Genomic DNA, 21,494 nt, shown 5'->3' on the forward strand with positions numbered 1-21,494 from the left:
TAAACCACGTTCGAAAAAGCTCAGTGAATTGGTTAATAAAAACAGTCTGAACATTCATTGAATGTCTTCATGCATGACTGTGTTTCTAATAACGCTGAAGCTAGGGCCCAGCTGCCAGACTCGATCCTGATTGGACCCAACTTTACGTGTTGGCTTTAGTTCAGGCTAACTATGTGAAGTCACCGGGCTCTGATTGACTGGTCGGCTCAGACCTACCCAGTAAGTTAGTGTGTTGTGAAGAAGGGTTCCGACACAAAATATCATCTGTCCATTTCCCTCCACAGATGCTGCCCGACCTACTGAGTTCCTCCAGCAGTTTGTTTTCTCCACTTCAGCAAGTGTTCTCCTGCTTGCAGGACTTTGGGTTCATTTTTTGCACTAGCATTAGGGTTATTAATTAATTATGTTTTTGTTTATTCGATATTATCTACGTGTATTGTGTTACAGGCCTGTTTATTTAGTTTAGAGATACAGTGTGGAAACAGGTACTTAGGCTTATCAAGTCTGCCTTGACCAGCGATCCCCGTACACCAACATTATCACTATTCTACACACACTAAGGACAATTCACAATTTTACCAAGCCAATTACCCTACAGACAAACCTATACATCTTTGAAGTGTGGGAGGAAACCGGAGCTCCCGTACAGAACCCACGCGTCTCATAGAGAACATTCAAACTCCATACAGACAGCACCCGTAGCCTTGATCAAACCCCAATCTGCGGCGCTGTAGGCAGCAACTCTACCGCTGCGCCACCGTGCTGGTTATGCTGCTGCATGTAAGAATTTCATTATTCTGTTGTTGGTATATATACCAATTAAACTCTCTTGATTTTTACTCTGTCAGGTGGAGTAGGCACATAGTTCGTTTGAGTGGGAATAGACAATAGACAATAGGTGCAGGAGTAGGCCATTCTCCTCTTCGAGCCAGCACCACCATTTAATGTGATCATGGCTGATCATCCGCAATCAGACCCCATTTCTGCCTTCTTACCATATCCCCTGACTCCGCTATCTTTAAGGGGTCTATCTAACTCTCTCTTGAAAGCATTCAGAGAATTGACCTCCACTGCCTTCTGAGGCAGATAATTCCACAGATTCACAACTCTCTGGGTGAAAACGTTTTTACTCATCTCCGATCTAAATGTCCTTCCCCTTATTCTTAAATTGTAGACACTGGTTCTGGACTCCCCCAACATCGGGAACATGTTTCCTGCCTCTAGCGTGTCCAGTCCCTTACTAATCTTATATGTTTCAATAAGATTCCCTCTCATCCTTCTAAATTCCAATGTTTACAAGCCCAGCCGCTCCATTCTATCTGGCCATGAAAATAACGTCTTAGGGGTCAAATCGGTTTAAAACTGGCTGTGGTCACATTCAGGTTTAATTTTATGTTGAATCCAATATTTTGCTAGTTCACGAATACGAATTTGAGATTTAAAATGCCTGCTTAAAAAGCTGGATGGGTCTTTGGCTTAATAGCTCATCTGAAGGGCAGTTCTTATGTGAGCCTCTTTGTTGGATTAGACTGATAGTACTGATTCAATGCTCAATTTATTAAACCCCATTCAATCTAACTGACTACCAATACAAACCAATGGCCGATTAGCTCAAAACGGTAGGACATTTACTCCTCAATTTTGTGAATGGGTGCTTGAAGTACCACATCTTGTTGATCTGTGGAGTTTGGATTTTTTCCATTTTAATTAACAAAAACTGAAAAAACAAAGCCAATTTGAATATAATTTGAAGTACCACATCTTGCTGATCTGTGGAGTTTGGATTTTTCCATTTTAATTAACAAAAACTGAAAAAACAAAGCCAATTTGAATATATTGGTTTTGATTTATTTCACCCTTCAATTTTGTGCCAAGATAAATGATGACCATATACATTTTTCTTTCAGAATGTCTATGTCTATGTTTTATGAGACAGATTTGCAGGCTGATCCTATTTGTGTGACACAATGATCAGTGACCATTTAATGATGTGAAGTTCAAAGAGAAATGGGGTAGAAGTCCAGCAGTGAATGTGGTTGAGTGAAACGAAACAATTATAGAGTCATAGAGTAAAACACAGAACTCTTTGGCCCATCAAGTCCATACTGACCATTAAGCACCCAAAAACTAAACGGGTCAGGCAGCATCTGCAGAGGCAGGTGCAAGGACTACCTGTCAAGTTCTGACGAGCAGCACAAACCTTTCAATAGGTGTAAAATAAAACTAATCCAGTTTTACGAACATCACTTTGTCTAGATCTCAGAACAATACAGGATAGGAACCATTGCATACAACACATAATCCTCTGACATTTTTGCCACCTCCAATGGGATCCAACACTAATCACATCTTTCCACTTCCACCCCTTTCCGCCTTTTGCAGAGACCGTTCCCTCAGCAACTCTCTGATTAACTCATCCCTTCCCACCCAAAACGACCCCCGCAGAAGATGCAACAGCTATCCGTATACCTCCTCCCTCGACTAAGTCAAGGGACCCCAACAGTCCTTTCAGGTTAGGCAGAGATTTACTTGCATCTCCTCCAACCTCATCTACTGTACCTGTTCAAGATGTGGACTCTTATACATCGGCGAGACCAAACGTAGACTGGACGATAGTTTCGCTGAACACCTTCGCTCAGTCTGCCCAGACCTACTTGATCTCCCAGTAGCCAAACACTTTAATTCCCCTTCCCATTCCCACATTGACCTTTCAATGGCCTCCCCCATTGTCAGAGTGAGGCTAACACAAATTGGCGGAATAGCATCAAATATTTCACTTGGGCAGCTTACAACCCAATGGTATAAATTTTGAATTCTTTAACTTCAAATAGCCCTGCATTCCCTCTTTCTCCATCCCTCCTCCACCCACGTTGCCCCAACTTCTCGTTCTCACCGAGCAAAAGCTAACAATTGCCTGTTTCTTTTATCATCATTACTTTTTTGCATATGTTGCGTTCATTTGTTCGATATCTTTCTTGAAATGTTGCTTTCAACAGTGGGGCTATTTGGTGATTGCTACATTTCCTAATGGTACTGGTAGGGAGATGGACATCGGAGGGGGGATTCCAGGTGTCTAGACCTCAGAATGGTTGAGGCCTCACCCAACCCCTAAACAAATTAGAAGACAAATTTCAAACATCCCCAATGGCCATCCCGAGTTCCTGTTGGATGTCATTGCAACGCTCCTCCCCCTTCCCAATTCAAACTGGTCATCGTTGGCCTTCTCAACTGCCAGACGAGACCCAATGCAAACTGGAAGAACAAAACCTCAAGTTCTGCCTGGGTTATGTACAATCCAATGGTATGAACACTGATTTCTCCAGTTTCAGGTAACCCTTACCCTGAGAGCCCTTCTGATCCACCCCTATTCCTGCCATTTTTGTTCCCTCTCCTTCCTCCTGGTTCCATCCACCTACAACCGGCAACATTTACCCATCAGATCCCCTCCCACATCTGCTTCCATCTGCCCTTCATCTCTCCCTTGCTGGTTCTCAATATCATCTTCTTTATTTATTTGTTTCTGGCACTTTTTGTCCCAACTCATCACCTTTGAGCCTCTTTAGTTAGGTTTAGTTTAGAGATACAGCATGGAAATGGGCCCTTTGGCGCACTGAGTCCATGCCGACCAGCGTTTCCCGCACATCAACACTATCCTACACACACTAAGGACAATTTTACATTTACACCAAGCCAATTAACCTACACACTAGTATGTCTTTGGAGTGTGGGAGGAAACTGAAGATATCAGAAAAAAATCCACGCAGGTCACAGGGAGAATGTACAAACTACGGACCGACAGCACCCATAGTCAGGGTCAAACCCAGGTCTCTGTTTCCACTTTCACCCTCCAGCCCACCACTTGGCTCCATCTGCCTCTCTGGTTTACCTTCTTTTCCCTTATCTGCATTCACTCATCACACACTACCTCTGCCTTCCTACTCCACCCACTGACCCTCATCTGACTCCCTCTGCACATCATTGCCACTTTTCTCCAGTCCACCGATCATCTCCAGGACCGTGGGCACTTGTCCTCTGCCTTCTCCTCTGCCATCCCTCTCCACTTTCACTCCTGATGTAGGGTCTTGACTGAAAATGTTGACAATTCCTTTCTCTCCATAGATGTTACCTGACCTGCTGAGTTCCGACAGCAGTTTGTATTTTGCTCTGAATTAGAGCATCTGCAGTTTATTTTGTTTGAAGATACCTGATCTATCACCAATGATGATGAACTTCAGATGGACAGCGGACCAATGTACAATTTCCCACTGTGATTACTCTTGTCATTTGAAGCCATTGCACCTTCTAACCACTTACAGGTCTCAAGTTTATTTCTTAGCACTTCAGAAACATATACATTGCTGAATAATTTTTAACCCATCAGCTTTAAGAACATAATGGCACGATATTATAAAGGAAGTACAACTGATTTGCACCACATATATTTATATCACTGACAAATCCATTGTGGGAGCAAGGTGGAATAGTGCCAGTTGGCACACTAAGTGTACACTATTATGACAGAATGACTTGGGTTAACAGAGCATGGACTCCTTTGAAGGGCTGTAGTGAAGTTTTCATAAATGGGGATGAACCCATGGCTCCAATCTTGAACCTCACTTCTTATCAAACATGATACGTGTTATTTTGGGAATATGAGACTAAAACAAACAGTTTAGCCTAAAATAATTATCAGCACGAAAGCGTCACAAAATCTCAGCTTACCTCCACCGAAGGGTGCCCAGATCACCCTGCGAATAGTCTTCACCCAGTCTTCCATGTCATTCTGTGCAGTGGCCATGAGGAGGTACGTTTCATGATTGGTGGTCATTCGATCGCGATCTCCACCTGGAAGACATGGTATAGTCAGCGGCATTTCAAAGCATATTCTTTACCCACTCTCATTTTGTTTTCTTACGTTTTTGAATTTTCCCTGCCTTACATTGTCACCCCGCTGGCTGGATCATTTCATGACTTCTGCCACCTGTGCACAGGCTAACAGTTCATGCACAGGTCAAGAACATACTCATGGAGATCAGGACCATGAAAACAGAAGTTCTGCTGGCAATGGCCACTCATAAGTAACATATAGCGTCAACCTAACATCATGCGAGTAGTAAATATCTCCATATCCAAGTTCAAAGTGACAAATATATATATGGTGACTACGATCTTCTTTCCTTCTGTTATTGAAGCACTGCCTCCAGGTCTCCAGGATGTTAACCTTGGCAGTGAATGATTTCTCCTCTCTCATACAATGAAGTAACAATGGAATTTGCAGTAATCCGAATGATAGACCCAGCAATGAAAATGAATACAGTGCAGCCAGCGCTGGGGATGTTTACTGGCATGTTTGCCAGACAATGATTGATGCAAAACCGTGTGGTGCAGTAGCTTTCTCCACTTTTCCCCCACATTAATCACTTTAAGCCTGCAGTAGCCAGATATTAAAAGCATTAAAGAGTCCTTCCAAAATGATGGCAGTAATATATTTCAGGGAATATTTGGGCGTGGAACATCATGCTGCTACATTGCTCATTTTTAACCCTCTATTATACCTGAGAAATGGAAGAAATCCACTCTGATTTGGGAAAGTTGTTGACTTTGTACACTCAGAAAACATAGAACATATAACAGTACAGCGCAGGAACAATGTTGTGCCAAAACATGATGTCTAGTTAAACTCATTTAAATTTAGAGACATAGGGTTATATATAGAGCCAGGATGTTTAGGCTCTAAAAATATCTGAAATAGGCAGGCAAAAGGGTAAAATAAAATTACAAAAAAAGGCACGTAAAAGGCATTTATTGACAAAAAAGGCATAAAAAGGCATGTATTTCCACCACCAAAATATGGTTAAAAATGATAATTATAAAGGTATACTACATTAAATGACCAAAGTTGCCTGGTTCCACATAACTACCACCATTTTCTCAAATTATCTGGTGTTAAACTCTGCTGTCTGTCAGACAGAATATGCTACAGTTGTGAAAAACCTATTTCTACCCCAGCTGAGGTCACTGGTGCATACCTGAACCAAGCTACAAACTCTACATTCATGTCGATATCTTGTGCATTACAACTACCTTTGAGAACTTTAGCTATGTTTTATACTTCTTCAAGATCTTTGTTAGCTAAAATCACCCACTCACATTTTCATTGTATGTCTTCACCTATATCGCCAGGAATTTTAAGTACAAAGTACAACAAGTGAAATGTAAACAACTGAGCAATAGTTCAGCCCTTTGACTTCTCCAATACTTCCGATGTCAAGAAATACTCCATTGATGATTGACCTGCTTCCAGTGTACCAATGACCACATTGGCAACAAATCTCCCCACAGCATCAGTTATCTCGTCTATTGAGGTCCATATTTTGTTGCATACAACTTCATCTCTAATTTTCTGCACACAATGTTGAAGTTGTTGTCAACATAATTTTTCTGTAAAGATGACTCGCTTGGTATATGTTCCTCTGTGTCTTTCCTTAAAAAACTCTGAGAGATTTGTTTTCCAATTTCCATAGTGGAACTCCAGCATCAATGAATGCGTTGCACAGATCACTCAAAAACTCAGATTTGCAATTGGAGCCAGCAGTAAATGTTGTGAGGAGACAAGCTTGCGTATTTCCTACTTTCTGTTCCTCTGCCACCAACTTGTGTTTAGCTGTCTGTACATGCATGCAGATGAAATCTTTTTTCTCATGATTCATTGCTTTCTCACATGCGTAGCAAAACAGCACAGTTGTCTGTAGAGAATATATCACTCCCGTACACTCTCACAAAATTGTTCAGTTTTTTACAAGGTGTTGACTTGACTTTAGGCATTTTGATGCTTGCAGGGGTAGATCCTACAGGAGTGGGGATGCAGACCTCTACAGGCAGGCCAAGTGCAAGTTAAGAAGAGTAATCAGAGCTGCCAAGGAAAGGTACTCTGAGAAGTTGAGGAGCAATTTCTCAGCAAATTACTCTTCTTCAGTGTGGAAGGTCTTGCAAGAAATCACAAGCTACAAGAGGAAAACCCCTCGCTCCTTGGACAATTGTCAGCTGTCCAATTGCAGTTTCGATAAACAGGAACTTAACCCTGGTAACCACAACCAACACTTCACACCCTTGTCAATTCTTCCCTTCCCTCCCGTACCACCCCCTCCCCGGGCACTTTCCATTGCAACCGCAAGAAATGCAACACCTGTCACTTCACCTCCCCCCTCAACTCCATTCAAGGACCCAAGCAGTCGTTCCAGGTGCGACAAAGGTTCACCTGTATCTCCTCCAACCTCATCACTGCATCTGCTGCTCTAGATGTCAGCTGATTTACATCGGGGCGACTAAGCGGAGGTTGGGTGATCGTTTCGCCGAACACCTCCGCTCAGTCCGCAATAACCTACCTGAACTCCCGGTGGCTCAGCACTTCAACTCCCCCTCCCATTCCCAATCCGACCTCTCTGTCCTGGGTCTCCTCCATTGCCAGAGTGAGCAACACCGGAAATTGGAGGAACAGCACCTCATATTCCGCCTGGGTTGCTTGCTTCCGGATGGCATGAACGTTGAATTCTCCCAATTTTGCTAGCCCTTGCTGTCTCCTCCCCTTCCTTAACCCTCGCGCTGTCTCCTCCCATCCCCCCGCCCTCGGGCTCCTCCTCCTCCCTTTTTCCTTCCTTCTCCCCCCCACCCCCCATCAGTCTGAAGAAGGGTTTCGGCCCGAAACGTCACCTATTTCCTTCGCTCCATAGATGCTGCTGCACCTGCTGAGTTTCTCCAGCATTTTTGTGTACCTTTACACCTACTCACAGCTTGACTCCAGTTTGAAAAGACTGGACCCTTCCCCACCTACTCTTCCCCAATCACCACTTCACACCTACTTAAAGCATGACTCCGGTTTGCAATGACTGGACCCTTTCCCACGCACCCTTCTCCAATCACTACTTAACACCCACACAGCCGGTGGTGCAAATTTTCTTGTAAGTTACGTTAAAACGGCAAAAAAGGCTGATTTAGGCACAATCGTGAAAAAAGGCATTATCTTCCAGTAATCATCAAAAAAGGCATGAAAAGGCACATGGCATTCATGGCAAAATCCTGGCTCTAGTTATATAATATGGATACGGGCTTGGCTCTGTATCCTAAGATTTCCCTGTTATTAATCAACAGCATCCTCAATTGTCATGCTAGCTGTGAAATTACCAATGCTACATCCCAAATATACAGTCAAATTGTTAATGTACATGGCAAACAACAAGGATTCGTGTGGTACATTGCTGATCACATGCATCCAATCACAGAAACAAACTTCCACTTTCACCCTCCTATTAATGAGTCAATTTTAGGATCAAGTTTGCGACTTTGCCCTGAATTGCACAGCTTCTAACGTGTTGAACCAATCTCCCATAGAGGACTTTGTCAAAGGCCATATTGAAATCCCCGTCGACCATGATTCCCCTCTGATCTTCTTGTCCTAAATATACCTATACAATTGTTTGGGAATTTTCCGAAATCTTGGCTGCTCTCCCTTACTCTCATCATGTATATTTTGAAATTATCCCTTTGACAATTTCTGTACTCCTAATGGACATCCGGTTGCCAGAATTCTACACCTGTCATTCGCTTTCTTTTCCATCTTTGGCCAACCCTCGATATCCCTTGACATCCAGGATCCCTTGCACTTGGCTTTACCTATAACACTTATGGAAAACCTTGGCTCGAAATTCTCACTAATTCAATGTTCAAAATGTTAACAGGCAATGATGAGACCTAAATAGAGAAAATTCAATTATAACATCCTGATATTCAATGACATTCTCACCACTGAATCCACCACTATCAATAAGACAAATCTTATACAATTTTACGAGGATGTAACTAGTAGAGTGGATAAGGGAGAACCAGTGGATGTGTTACCTCCGGTTCGTCCGAGAAACGGAGTCGTTCCTCGACAAGTCCTACAATAAGAATGTACACCTAAGGTACTGGCAGAGAGAAGGTGGGAGACAGTGAGAAAGGGAGGGAAGCATAGAATGCCAACGTCCCCGGGTGTTGTACCTCTTGTGAACAGGTTCACCCACTTAGAAGCTGTCGGGACAGAAGACGTGTTTACACTGAGCGGCGGACTGGCTTGTGATGCGAATAGGGCTGTTGATCCAAAACCAAAAAGGCCTAAGGCAGGCAACGCCATTGTAGTGGGAGACTCCATTGTGAGAGGTACGGACAGGGGTTTCTGCGGCAACAGATGGGATGCGAGAATGGTGTGCTGCCTTCCTGGTGCCAGGATCCAGGATGTTACGGACAGAGTGCAGAAAATCCACAAGGGAGAAGGTGAACATCTGGAAGTGGTAGTGCATGTCGGCACAAACGATGTCGGAAAGAAGGGGATGAATATTCTGCAGTGTGACTTTAGAGAGCTCGGAAAAATGCTGAAAAGCAGGACCTCCTGGGTTGTTATCTCCGGTTCGCTTCCAGTTCCTCGTGCTGGTGAGAGCAGGAACAGGGAGATACGGGACCTGAACGTGTGGCTGAGGAACTGGTGCACGGGGCAGGGATTTAGATTCTTAGATCACTGGGATCTGTTTTGGGGTAAGGGGGAACTGTACAAAAGGGACGGATTGCATCTTAACAGGTGTGGGACCAGCATTCTGGCAGGCAGGTTTGCCACTGCTACACGGGTGGTTTTAAACTGAATAAGGGGGGTGGGGTGTCAAATGGGATAGTGGAGGATGGAGTTAAAGGGAAAGGGTTTCTTAAATGTGTGAGCGTAGAGACAGAGGGGTGTGAAATGAGGGTAGAAGCAATAGGTAGCAAGGTGAAAAGTAAAAGTGGCAGGCCGGCAAATCCAGGGCAAATATCAAAAAGGGCCACTTTTCAGCATAATAGTATAAGGGGTAAGAGTGTTGTAAAAACAAGTCTGAAGGCTTTGTGTCTCAATGCAAGGAGCATTCGTAATAAGGTGGATGAGTTGAATGTGCAGATAGCTATTAATGACTATAATATAGTTGGGATCACGGAGACATGGCTCCAGGGTGACCAAGGCTGGGAGCAGAACATCCAGGGATATTCAATATTCAGGAGGGATAGACAGAAAGGGAAAGGAGGTGGGGTAGCATTGCTGGTTAGAGAGCAGATTAAAACAATAGAAAGGAAGGACATTAGCTTTGAGGATGTGGAATCGATATGGGTAGAGCTGCGAAACACTAAGGGGCAGAAAACGCTAGTGGGAGTTGTGTACAGGCCACCTAACAGTAGTAGTGGAGTTGGGGATGGCATCAAACAGGAAATTGGAAATGCGTGCAACAAAGGTAAAACAGTTATAATGGGTGACTTCAATCTACATATAGATTGGGTGAATCAAATTGGCAAGGGTGCTGAGGAAGAGGATTTCTTGGAATGTATGCGGGATAGTTTTCTAAACCAACATGTAGAGGAACCAATGAGAGAGCAGGCTATTCTAGACTGGGTATTGAGTAATGAGGAAGGGTTAGTTAGCAGCCTTGTTGTGCGAGGCCCCTTGGGCAAGAGTGACCATAATATGGTTGAGTTCTTCATTAGGATGGAGAGTGACATCGTTAATTCAGAAACAAGGGTCCTGAACTTAAAGAAAGGTAACTTTGAGGGTATGAGACGTGAATTGGCCAAGATAGACTGGCGATTGATTCTTAATGGGTTGACGGTGGATATACAATGGAAGGCATCTAAAGACTGCATGGATGAACTACAATAATTGTTCATCCCAGTTTGGCAAAAAAAAAAATCAGGGAAGGTAGTGCATCCGTGGATAACAAGGGAAATCAGGGATAGTATCAAAACAAAAGATGAAGAGTACAAATTAGCCAGAAAAAGCAGCCTACCAGAGGACTGGGAGAAATTCAGAGACAGCAGAGGAGGACAAAGGGCTTAATCAGGAAAGGGAAAATAGATTTGGAAAGAAAACTGGCAGGGAACATAAAAACTGACTGCAAAAGCTTTTATAGGTATGTGAAGAGAAAAAGATTAGTTAAAACAAATGTAGGTCCCTTGCAGTCAGAAACGGGTGAATTGATCACGGGGAACAAGGACATGGCAGACCAATTGAATAACTACTTTGGTTCTGTCTTCACTAAGGAAGACATAAATAATCTGCCGGAAATAGCAGGGGACCGGGGGTTCAAATGAGATGGGGGAACTGAGTGAAATCCAGTTTAGCCGGGAAGTGTTGTTAGGTAAATTGAATGGATTAAAGGCCGATAAATCCCCAGGGCCAGATAGGCTGCATCCCAAAGTACTTAAGGAAGTAGCCCCAGAAATAGTGGATGCATTAGTGATAATTTTTCAAAACTCTTTAGATTCTGGAGTAGTACCTGAGGATTGGAGGGTAACTAATGTAACCCCACTTTTTAAAAAGGGAGGGAGAGAGAAAACGGGGAATTACAGACCAGTTAGTCTAACGTCGGTAGTGGGGAAACTGCTAGAGTCAGTTATTAAAGATGGGATCGCAGCACATTTGGAAAGTGGTGAAATCATTGGACAAAGTCAGCATGGATTTATGAAAAGTAAATCATGTCTGACGAATCTTATAGAATTTTTCGAGGATGTAACTAGTAGATTGGATAAGGGAGAACCAGTGGATGTGTTATATCTGGACTTTCAGAAGGCATTCGACAAGGTCCCACATAAGAGATTAGTATACAAACTTAAAGCACATGGTATTGGAGGTTCAGTATTGATGTGGATAGAGAACTGGTTGGCAGACAGGAAGCAAAGAGTAGGAGTGAACGGGTCCTTTTCACAATGGCAGGCAGTGACTAGTGGGGTACCGCAAGGCTCAGTTCTGGGACCCCAGCTATTTACGATATATATTAATGATTTGGACGAGGGAATTGAATGCAACATCTCCAAGTTTGCAGATGACACGAAGCTGGGGGGCAGTGTTAGCTGTGAGGAGGATGCTAGGAGGCTGCAAGGTGACTTGGATAGGCTGGGTGAGTGGGCAAATGCATGGCAGATGCAGTATAATGTGGATAAATGTGAGGTTATCCACTTGGGTGGCAAAAACAGGAAAGTAGATTATTATCTGAATGGTGGCCGATTAGGAAAGGGGGAGATGCAACGAGACCTGGGTGTCACGGTACACCAGTCATTAAAAGTAGGCATGCAGGTGCAGCAGGCAGTGAAGAAGGCGAATGGTATGTTAGCATTCATAGCAAAAGGATTTGAGTATATGAGCAGGGAGGTTCTACTGCAGTTGTACAGGGTCTTGGTGAGACCCCACCTGGAGTATTGCGTACAGTTTTGGTCTCCTAATCAGAGGAAAGACATTCTTGCCATAGAGGGACTACAGAGAAGGTTCACCAGACTGATTCCTGGGATGTCAGGACTTTCATATGAAGAAAGACTGGATAGACTCAGCTTGTACTCGCTAGAATTTAGAAGATTGAGGGGGGATCTTATAGAAACTTACAAAATTCTTAAGGGGTTGGACAGGCTAGATGCAGGAAGATTGTTCCCGATGTTGGAGAAGTCCAGAACAAGGGGTCACAGTTTAAGGATAAGGAGGAAATCTTTTAGGACCGAGATGAGGAAAACATTTTTCACACAGAGAGTGGTGAATCTGTGGAATTCTCTGCCACAGAAGGTAGTTGAGGCCACAGTTCATTGGCTATATTTAAGAGAGAGTTAGATGTGGCCCTTGTGGCTAAAGGGATCAGGGGGTATGGAGAAAAGGCAGGTACAGGATACTGAGTTGGATGATCAGCCATGATCATATTGAATGGCGGTGCAGGCTCGAAGGGCCGAATGGCCTACTCCTGCACCTATTTTCTATGTTTCTATTTTCTATGTTTCTATATCCAGGTGGGTACCATGCACCAGGAATTCACCAGGATTAGCCATATTGGATTATCTTCAATTGGATTTTACTGGACTTTATCTTGCTCTATACATTGTTCCTTTTATCCTGTATCTGTATACTGTGGACGGCTCGATTGTAAACATGTATAGTCTTTCCACTGACTGGATAGCACACTACAAAAAGCTTTACACTGTCCCTCGGCACATGACAATAAAATAAATTAAAATATATTTCCATTCCCAAACTGACCTTTCTGTCCTTGGCCTCCTCCACTGTCAGAGTGAAGCCACACGCAAAGTATAAGAATAACACCTCATATTTTGCTTGGGCAGCTTACAACCCAGCAGCATGAATGTTGATTTCTCTCATTTCAATGGTTCTACTGTTCATATCCTTGCAAACCTGTCATCAGGCAGATACGAGGATCGAACCGGCGGTGGTTAGGTATAGTAGTGGAACTGTAATTGTGTTTTGTCAAAATAAAGTTTAGATGCGCAAGTGCTTGACAGTGATTTTTTTGACTGAAATTAGATTGGGGGGAAGCTTAGAATGAGCTATTTACACTCTCTATACATAATTCTTTGAACCCCTGTTTGTTAATTTCACCAGAGGTCAGGGACCACAAGGATGTACATGGCACTGTATTTAAACAAGGTGGCATTTTCTTATTAGGAACTAATTTGAAGTCATTCTTCCATCAAGCATTTACATCCTCACTGAAAGGAGAATGGATTTGTCAATACAAACATCAATAAACAAATGCAGATCATTAGTGCAGATCATTTTTAATGACTAAAATGAAAGCAAAAGCTGAATGTTTCTGAGGCTGTTTTCTCAGTATGATAATTGAATATTTTGCTGAGATTTTCACTCAAGATCTGGTCCTATTTGATGTTTGTTTTAATTAGAGGATTAAGAAAGCTGAACTGGGGATTAGCAAGGATAGAAATATAATTCTCAATATGGTTGCCCACTTGTGGTCAAGACTTATTTTTCTTTGAATATTTACTGCAGTAAATATCAGCTCTTTTCCTTCTATTCTGCCTCATAACAAGACAGCACCTTAGCACTACAGTACTACCAGAGCTGCTGTCGGGTTCAATCTTTTTCTCTGGTGTGTACCTGTAGAGTCTGCCTGTTTTCTCTGTAACTGTGGGTTTCTTCCAGGTATTCCAGTTTATTTCTAAATCCCAAAGATGTGGAGGCTGGCATGTTAATTGTTCCCTAGTCCACATGTGAATGAAGGAATCTGCAGGGTGTCGGTGGAAATGTGGGGAGAATAAAATGGGACTGGTGGAGAATAAATGTAAATAGATGCTTGATGGTTACTCTGAACTCAGTGGGCTGACGGGACTGTTTGAGTGTTATGTGTCCTTCTATAGACTACCCAACTGCATCAATCTCAATTCAACTGAAAATAGCCTTGGCCTTTTTCCCTGATGAAGTAGAACATGCTGAGCATGATTCAACCTTGGATTATGCAATTCCCCTTTACCACTTTTGTGAAAAATGCAGACAAATAGAATTGCGGTTAGTATTTTGTTTGCTTAATAATATTCTGTGTCAAGGGAGATCAAGACTGCAAAAGCAATGAAGAAAATAGTGTGCACTGGTGTGAATCTTTAATAGAAACCAAAAATACTGGAAATATCTTGTTAACACTTCAAATTGATGAAATATTTACTGTAGGACAAACAAAGGCATGGTGGTATGATCAGCCATGATCATATTGAATGGTGGTGCTGGCTCGAAGGGCTGAATAATAATAATAATAATAATAATTTTATTTATAGAGCACTTTAAAAACAAACATAGCTGCAACAAAGTGCTGTACATCACTAATCATTGACAAAAAAGTTAATACACACCAAAAATAACAATCAAAAGAAATAGTAGGAAAAGACATGTAAAATAAAGAAACATCAAAAACACCACAAACAGAAGCTTCCGCAGGGGTACAAATGCGTTTTATCCAATCAATTCAGCTTCAGCGGTTTTTTCATGCCTGGTATCCCATAACCCGCAATGTTCACATATATGTGGGCATTATGTGCCCCTCATGAAAGATGTTTGGAGCTGAACAACAAATGAATTAAAGACAAATGAAGTGGCAAAAATACTATTCCTTCACAGTGTAACAAATCCAGGTAAAAAAGTGCAGCTTCTTCAGCAGTTAATGTCTATTCCTGTAAGCTTTGAAACTGCTTTAACCTTAATAGTGGCACAGTGGCGCAGCGGTAGAGTTTCTGCCTTAAAGCGCCAGAGACCCGAGTATGTTCCTGACTACAGATGCTGTCTGTACGGAGTTTGTAAGTGACCACGTGGAATTTCCCTGTGCGCTCCAGTTTCCTCATACATTCCAAAGACGTACAGGTTTGTAGGTAAATTGGTTTCAGTAAAGTAAGTAAGGGTTTCGGCCCGAAACGTCGCCTATTTCCTTCGCTCCATAGATGCTGCTGCACCCACTGAGTTTCTCCAGCATTTTTGTGTAAGTAAGTAAGTAAGTAAGTTTATTGGCCAAGTATTCACATACAAGGAATTTGCCTTGGTGCTCCACCCACAAGTAACAACATGTCATACAGTGACAGTTACGAATGACTCAGAAAACACTAAACATTAATAATAATAATAAAACATTAATGATAAAACACCATTGATCAAATGCATTTCGTTGTCTCTGTACTGTACACTGACAATGACAATTAAAATTGAGGTGTCTGTGGAGGTGCAGTCGTTGGTGTAGCGAGAGTAGAGGAGAGAGTACGCAGCCTTGCGGTGCTCCTATGCTGAGTGTTTGTGGGTCCGAGATGTACTTTCCCAGCCTCACATGCTGCTTCCTGTCTGTCAGGAAGTTGGTGATCCACTGACAGAGAGGTTCAGGCACAGTCAACTTAGAAAGTTTGGAGTGCAGTAGCTCTGGCACAATGGTGTTGAATGCAGAGCTAAAATCAACAAATAGGATCCTCGCATAGGTCCCCTGGCGGATCGACGCATACGTCCCCTATATACAGTGCCCTCCATAAGATTGTAAATTGTCCTGAGTGTGTACAATGGTGTTAGTGTATGGTGTATGGGAATCGCTGGTCAGCGCGGATTCGGTGGGCATGTTCCCACGCTGTATCTCTAAACTAAACTAATCTAAACTTACGTTGAGAGCAATATTCTTGTACACTGATTGCATTGAGTATAGTTAAGCATTTCTCAAAGGGAGAGATTGTATCAGAAGTTAGCACCAGACTAATCTCCAGCTCAACAGCCTATAAATAGGAAGGTCGTGGGAACAATAATTCTTACCCCACAGCCCATCAGATTCTCATCAGTGCAAGACACTGTAGTACCACAGCAGGTTTTAAACAAGCCCAACAGATATCAATATTTTCACTATCCCACAATCAATAAAACATTTCTGTTCCATCTAATGTGTGCACTGAGCATCTTTTATCTCAGCTAACATATTTGGATGGACCTGCAATTTCAGAATCACCAGAGTTCACAGAGCAGTTGTGACTGCACTTCATCTGCATCTCAGCTGGTCAACATGTTTAAGGCCCTGTCCCACTTTCCCGAGTTACTTACGAACTCTCCCCAGTTTTCCCCTTGATTCAAACTTGGGGAATGTCCGTAGGAGTCCGTAGATGTTTCGTAGCGGCTATATACAGGGCCCTCCATAATGTTTGGGACAAAGACACATCATTTATTTATTTGTCTCTGTACTTCACAATTTGAGATTTGTAATAGAAAAAAAAAATCACATGTGGTTAAAGTGCACATTGTTAGATTTTATTTAAGCCCATTTTTATACATTTTGGCTTCACTATGTAGAAATTGCAGCAGAGTTTATACATAGTTCCCTCATAGTCCCCACCATAATATTTGGGACACATTGGTTCACATGTGTTCGTGATTGCTCAGGTGTGCTTAATTGCCTCATTTTTGCAGGTATAAGAGAGCTGTCAGCACCTAGTCTTTCCTCCAATCTTTCCATCACTTTTGGAAACTCTTATTGCTGTTTATCAACTTGAGGACCAAAGTTGTGCCAATGAAAGTCAAATAAGCCATTATGAGACTGAGAAACAAGAATAAAACTGTTAGAGGCATCACCCCAAACACCTGTCCGACAGATCAGAAACACTCTTCAGGAGTCAGGTATGAATTTGTCAATGACCACTGTCTGCATGACAGACTTCATGAACAGAAATACAGAGGCTACACTGCTAGATGCAAACCACTGGTTAGCCGCAAAAATAGAATGGCCAGGTGACAGTTTGCCAAGAAGTACTTAAAAGAGCAACTGCAGTTCTGGAAAAGGGTCTTGTGGACAGATGAGATGAAGATTAACATATCAGAGTGATGGCAAGAACAAAGTATGGAGGGGAGAAGGGACTGCCCAAGACCTAAAGCATACCACCTCATCTGTGAAAGACGGTGTTGGGGGTGTTATGGCCTGGACATGTATGGCTGCTGAAGGTACTGGCTCACTTATCTTCATTGATGATCCAGCTGCTGATGGTAGTAACATAATGAATTCTGAAGTGTATAGACACATCCTATCTGCTCAGGTTCAAACAAATGCCTCAAAACTCATTGACCAGCAGTTCATTCTACAGCAAGGCAATGATCCCAAACAAACATAAAGCAACAAAGGAGTTTTTCAAAGCTAAATAATGGTCAATCCTTGAGTGGCCATCAATCAATCACCCGATCTGAACCGAATTGAGCATGCCCATTATATGATGAAGAGAAAACTGGACTAGCAATTTCACTTAAATTTTAGGTAAATATGCATAAGCTAAAGATGGCTGCAATACAGGCCTGGCAGAGCATCACCAGAGAAGACACCCAGCAACTGGTGATGTCCACAAATCGAAAACTTCAAGCAGTAATTGTATGCATGCATACTAAACATGACTACTTTAATTTACATGACATTGCTGTGTCCCAAACATTATGGTGTCCTGAAATGTGGGGACTATGTATAAATACTGCTGTAATTTCTACATGGTGAAACGTATAAAAATGGCTTTATTAACATCTGACAATGTGCACTTTAACCATATGTGATTCTTTCTATTACAAATTTCACGGGACGGGGGGGAGGGTGGGGAGGGACGGGGGGGGGGGGGGGAGGGGTGTTGTTACCGAACTAAACTCACTGTGGAATGAATGCATTAACAGAGCCACTCTGCTGCTGGATCCGAAGTTGTCCCTGCCTTCCCTCTGGAAGCCTCGTCCCCATGAGGTGGCGAGTTCCCAGAGCCTTGGTTAAACGCAGGACGTGGGTGCCGCTGACGGTAAAGTCTGTTAAAGCGGCCCCATTAGAGACTGTGAGGCCTCGCATCCTTGGCGCTTCTGACACGCCGGCTCTGTCATCCGATGTTTGGCTTGAGGCTTGGGGGGGGGGGGACGTGTGGGGAAGGATTTTATTTAAAAATGTGTACATAAAAATGTCCAAATGTTTTGAGGAGTGAATGTAAAAGTGAATTCGCTAGCGAAATGGAAAAAATCTCAGAGTTTTTGCGTGTGGTTTTGGCGGACCAAGGAATCAAAGGCCAAATCTGACACCCACAAACACACACAGAGATAGATAGATAGATAGATAGATAGATAGATAGATAGATAGATAGATAGATAGATAGATAGATAGATAGATAGATAGATAGATAGATAGATAGATAGATAGATAGATAGATATATACGTACACTTACAAACAAACAAATAATAATAGTGCAAAAAGACAAAGTTAATGCTCCCAAATCTATGTAGTTGAGAGCTTATTAGGAGGTAGTAGTGTTTAATAGCATGATGGCTTTGGAAAGCAGCTGTTCCTGACCTGCATGTTACAGTTTTCTGGCTCCTATACCTTCTTCCCGATGGCAAACAAAGCATTGTTTTGCTCAGTGATGCAGGTTGATATTAAAAAGGTCTTAGAAAGATCATAGAGAAGCAAACCGAGGCAGAGAGTTCTATAGAGAAATTTCATGGTATAAAAGTCTTAGCAGCTGAAAGCTTGACAGCCAACGTTGGAGTAGTTAAGTTCTCGGATGATCAAGATATCAGAATTAGAGGAACCCAGATAACTTGGAATGTTAATGGGATAGAGGAGATTACAATGGCAGAAATAATTCAGATGTCAATTCATTGCCTCGGGTAAAAGGTTTGTGGCAGAAACAAACATGAATACAGCAAGTAAGACTGGTGGAGGCCTTCTGTATTTCTACTTTAGCTCCCATATATATTTATTTTTGGCCATCATCTCTTCTTATGCAACAGAGTCGGGACCCTGTGCAACTCCCAATCTACCCAAACACTGCCATTAGCAGCAAACCTGGCTTATCTCTCATTCACGGCTAATGGCAGTGTATTACCAAAAGTAATTCAAGCATACAAATCGTTGAAGAAATAATTAACGCTGGGATTTTGCAACAAAATCATCGGCTTGCTTCATTTCTACCTTTGCAGAAGGGAAGAGGAAGTCTTGCCCTGATCTGCTGGAGAAGAAAAATTATTTAAATTTGTGGAGAAATGACTCTGAGTCTTGTATGTTGCACAGTAACCATCCAACCTGATAAATGACAGTCTAATCTGTCCAGTTTTGAATTGCTTTCAGTATAAATTGGGGGTAAATCATGTTCTTCTTCTGAAATTCAATTGCATTTTATGCCCGTGGGGGAGAGTGTGATTGTTCGGCTCTAACTCCACATTGCTTGCAATCATTTACATCATTTAGCACAGTGCAGACCTTCTCCATCATGCCTTGGGACAAAACCACTTGTATTGCTGCACATTCATCCTTCACAAGCATTGTAAAAAGAATCCTGTTTCATTTTATGTCCAAAGCTACTTACTCACCTCAGGAATATTTGAGAAGATGGTACTGAGCCACAAAGAGTAGGTATGTTACAAAACCTACCTGAATCGTGGCTGAGCATCTGCCCTACCCCGTGTCCGCGATTTTGGCGCTGTTTAGAGGGGGCGGGTTTAAAACGCGATTTTTACTAGGCTGTTCCAATCGAAAATGTTCAGCCTAGTAAATCATTAACGGACAATCGCTGAAAGACCCCGTCGCAAAAGGTATTATTAGTTTTTATGGCCTTGTATAATATTTATAGTATTTTAAAAATCACTCTCTCACTCCGCAACCTCTCGCAGCCCCAGGCTTTTATAAAGCAAACAATTAAAGGTATGTACCTTATTTTTACATTAAATGGGGCTTCTTAAGAACCCTGTATATAAAGTTTTTTATAGCGAGTAGTTCATTTTGGGCTCTTTATATCCCGCAGTATTTTTCTGGGCACTTGAGGGCACAAATCCAGCGCAATGTGAACGTTCTAAACCAGCGCGTTCACAGGAACCCACTAGAAAGCCGATTTACATTGACTTTAATTTACAGCAAATGAACACTAAATTCCTTCTATTTGGCCTATAAATTGATGTAAATGAGATTTAAAAATCATGTTTTATTGTGAATTATTTGTGAATATTATTTGGACACTTGGGCTGTTTAAAAATGTTAATCATTTATTAAGAAATGGATAGATGTTTAGATATAGTAATTGAAGTTTGAAATTAGCTACAATTGGGTAACTAACTAATTATATGCTTTAATTTCAGGTCATCCAAGTAAGATTATTTTATATTTGTTTCAGAATGCTTCAATCTATGATAACTGAAAATTTCATTCAGTTCTCTTAATTTTTAAGAAGGTTATGGGCTTTTGACTGTCCACGATCACAGCTTTTTTGTTATGTCCATAGAAAATCAATAGGGAACAAGATGCTAATTTCCGAGTATGAAAATGGCCATAACTTTTTTATTACTTGAGATATGAAAGTGAATTAGGTGTCAAATTAAACTTATTGTTATGCTTTATCTGATGGGATAAATGGCAGACTTGATTTTCTAAATCTCAAAATTTTGTAACATTGCTACAAAGAGATTCACAGTGGGAGACAATTTCTGTGATCACGAAGTGTAGCAACATCTTAAATGGGTTTATAAAATATCCCCAGCAGTTTGAGAAACATTCCTAGAATGTTATGAGAGGTCAATGTTTACTGAAACTCCAGAAGTAACGGGAGAGAATGACCCCAACTGGCTCAACAGCACAAACATTGTGAAGGCAGATCACATGCAGACTCCATACAGTTATTTAATTGAAACAAAAATCATAAACAAAATGCTTCAAGACATGTTGGAAAGAACTGCAGATGCTAGTTTACACCGAAGATAGACACAAAATGCTGGAGTAACTCAGAGGGTCAGGCTGCATCTCTGGAGAAAATGAATAGGTGACATTTCAGGTCGAGACCCTACTTCAGGCTGAGGAACGGTCTCGACCCCAATCTTCACCTATTCCTTTTCTCCAGAGATACTGTCTGACCTGCTGAGTCACTCCAGCATTTTGTGTGTCTATAAATCTAGTTTTTTTAATGTTTTTATTAATTTATTTATGCATTGTACATACATCTTAATCATGATATGCAACATAATACATTTCATGTACAACTTCTCTTTTTTTAACTTTAAATTGTAATAGAAAAAGAGAAAAGAGAAAGAAGAGAAGAATGAGGATAGTAATTAAAATTCTAGAGGTTTTGAGTGGTAAGCAACAAAACCTCCAGAATGCAGCCACACAACCTGACATGCAGTCTCCAGTAGTTTCGGAAAATTACAGGATGC

The 21,494-nt window shown here is 41.9% G+C and overlaps 1 protein-coding gene across 5 annotated transcripts in view; it reads right to left on the reverse strand.

Moving 5' to 3' along the window:
• arhgap24 (Rho GTPase activating protein 24) overlaps positions 1-21,494 on the reverse strand; it is a 467,578-nt gene that overhangs the window by 49,847 nt on the left and 396,237 nt on the right. For all 5 annotated transcript variants that reach the window (XM_055640060.1, XM_055640045.1, XM_055640051.1 and 2 more), the window contains one exon: positions 4,723-4,845. In XM_055640060.1, the coding sequence (XP_055496035.1) occupies positions 4,723-4,845 (123 nt within the window). The remainder of the gene's footprint in view (positions 1-4,722; positions 4,846-21,494) is intronic.

The sequence above is a fragment of the Leucoraja erinacea genome, chromosome 1, assembly GCF_028641065.1.
Source record: "Leucoraja erinacea ecotype New England chromosome 1, Leri_hhj_1, whole genome shotgun sequence".
In the NCBI taxonomy this organism is placed as follows: Eukaryota; Metazoa; Chordata; class Chondrichthyes; order Rajiformes; family Rajidae; genus Leucoraja; species Leucoraja erinaceus.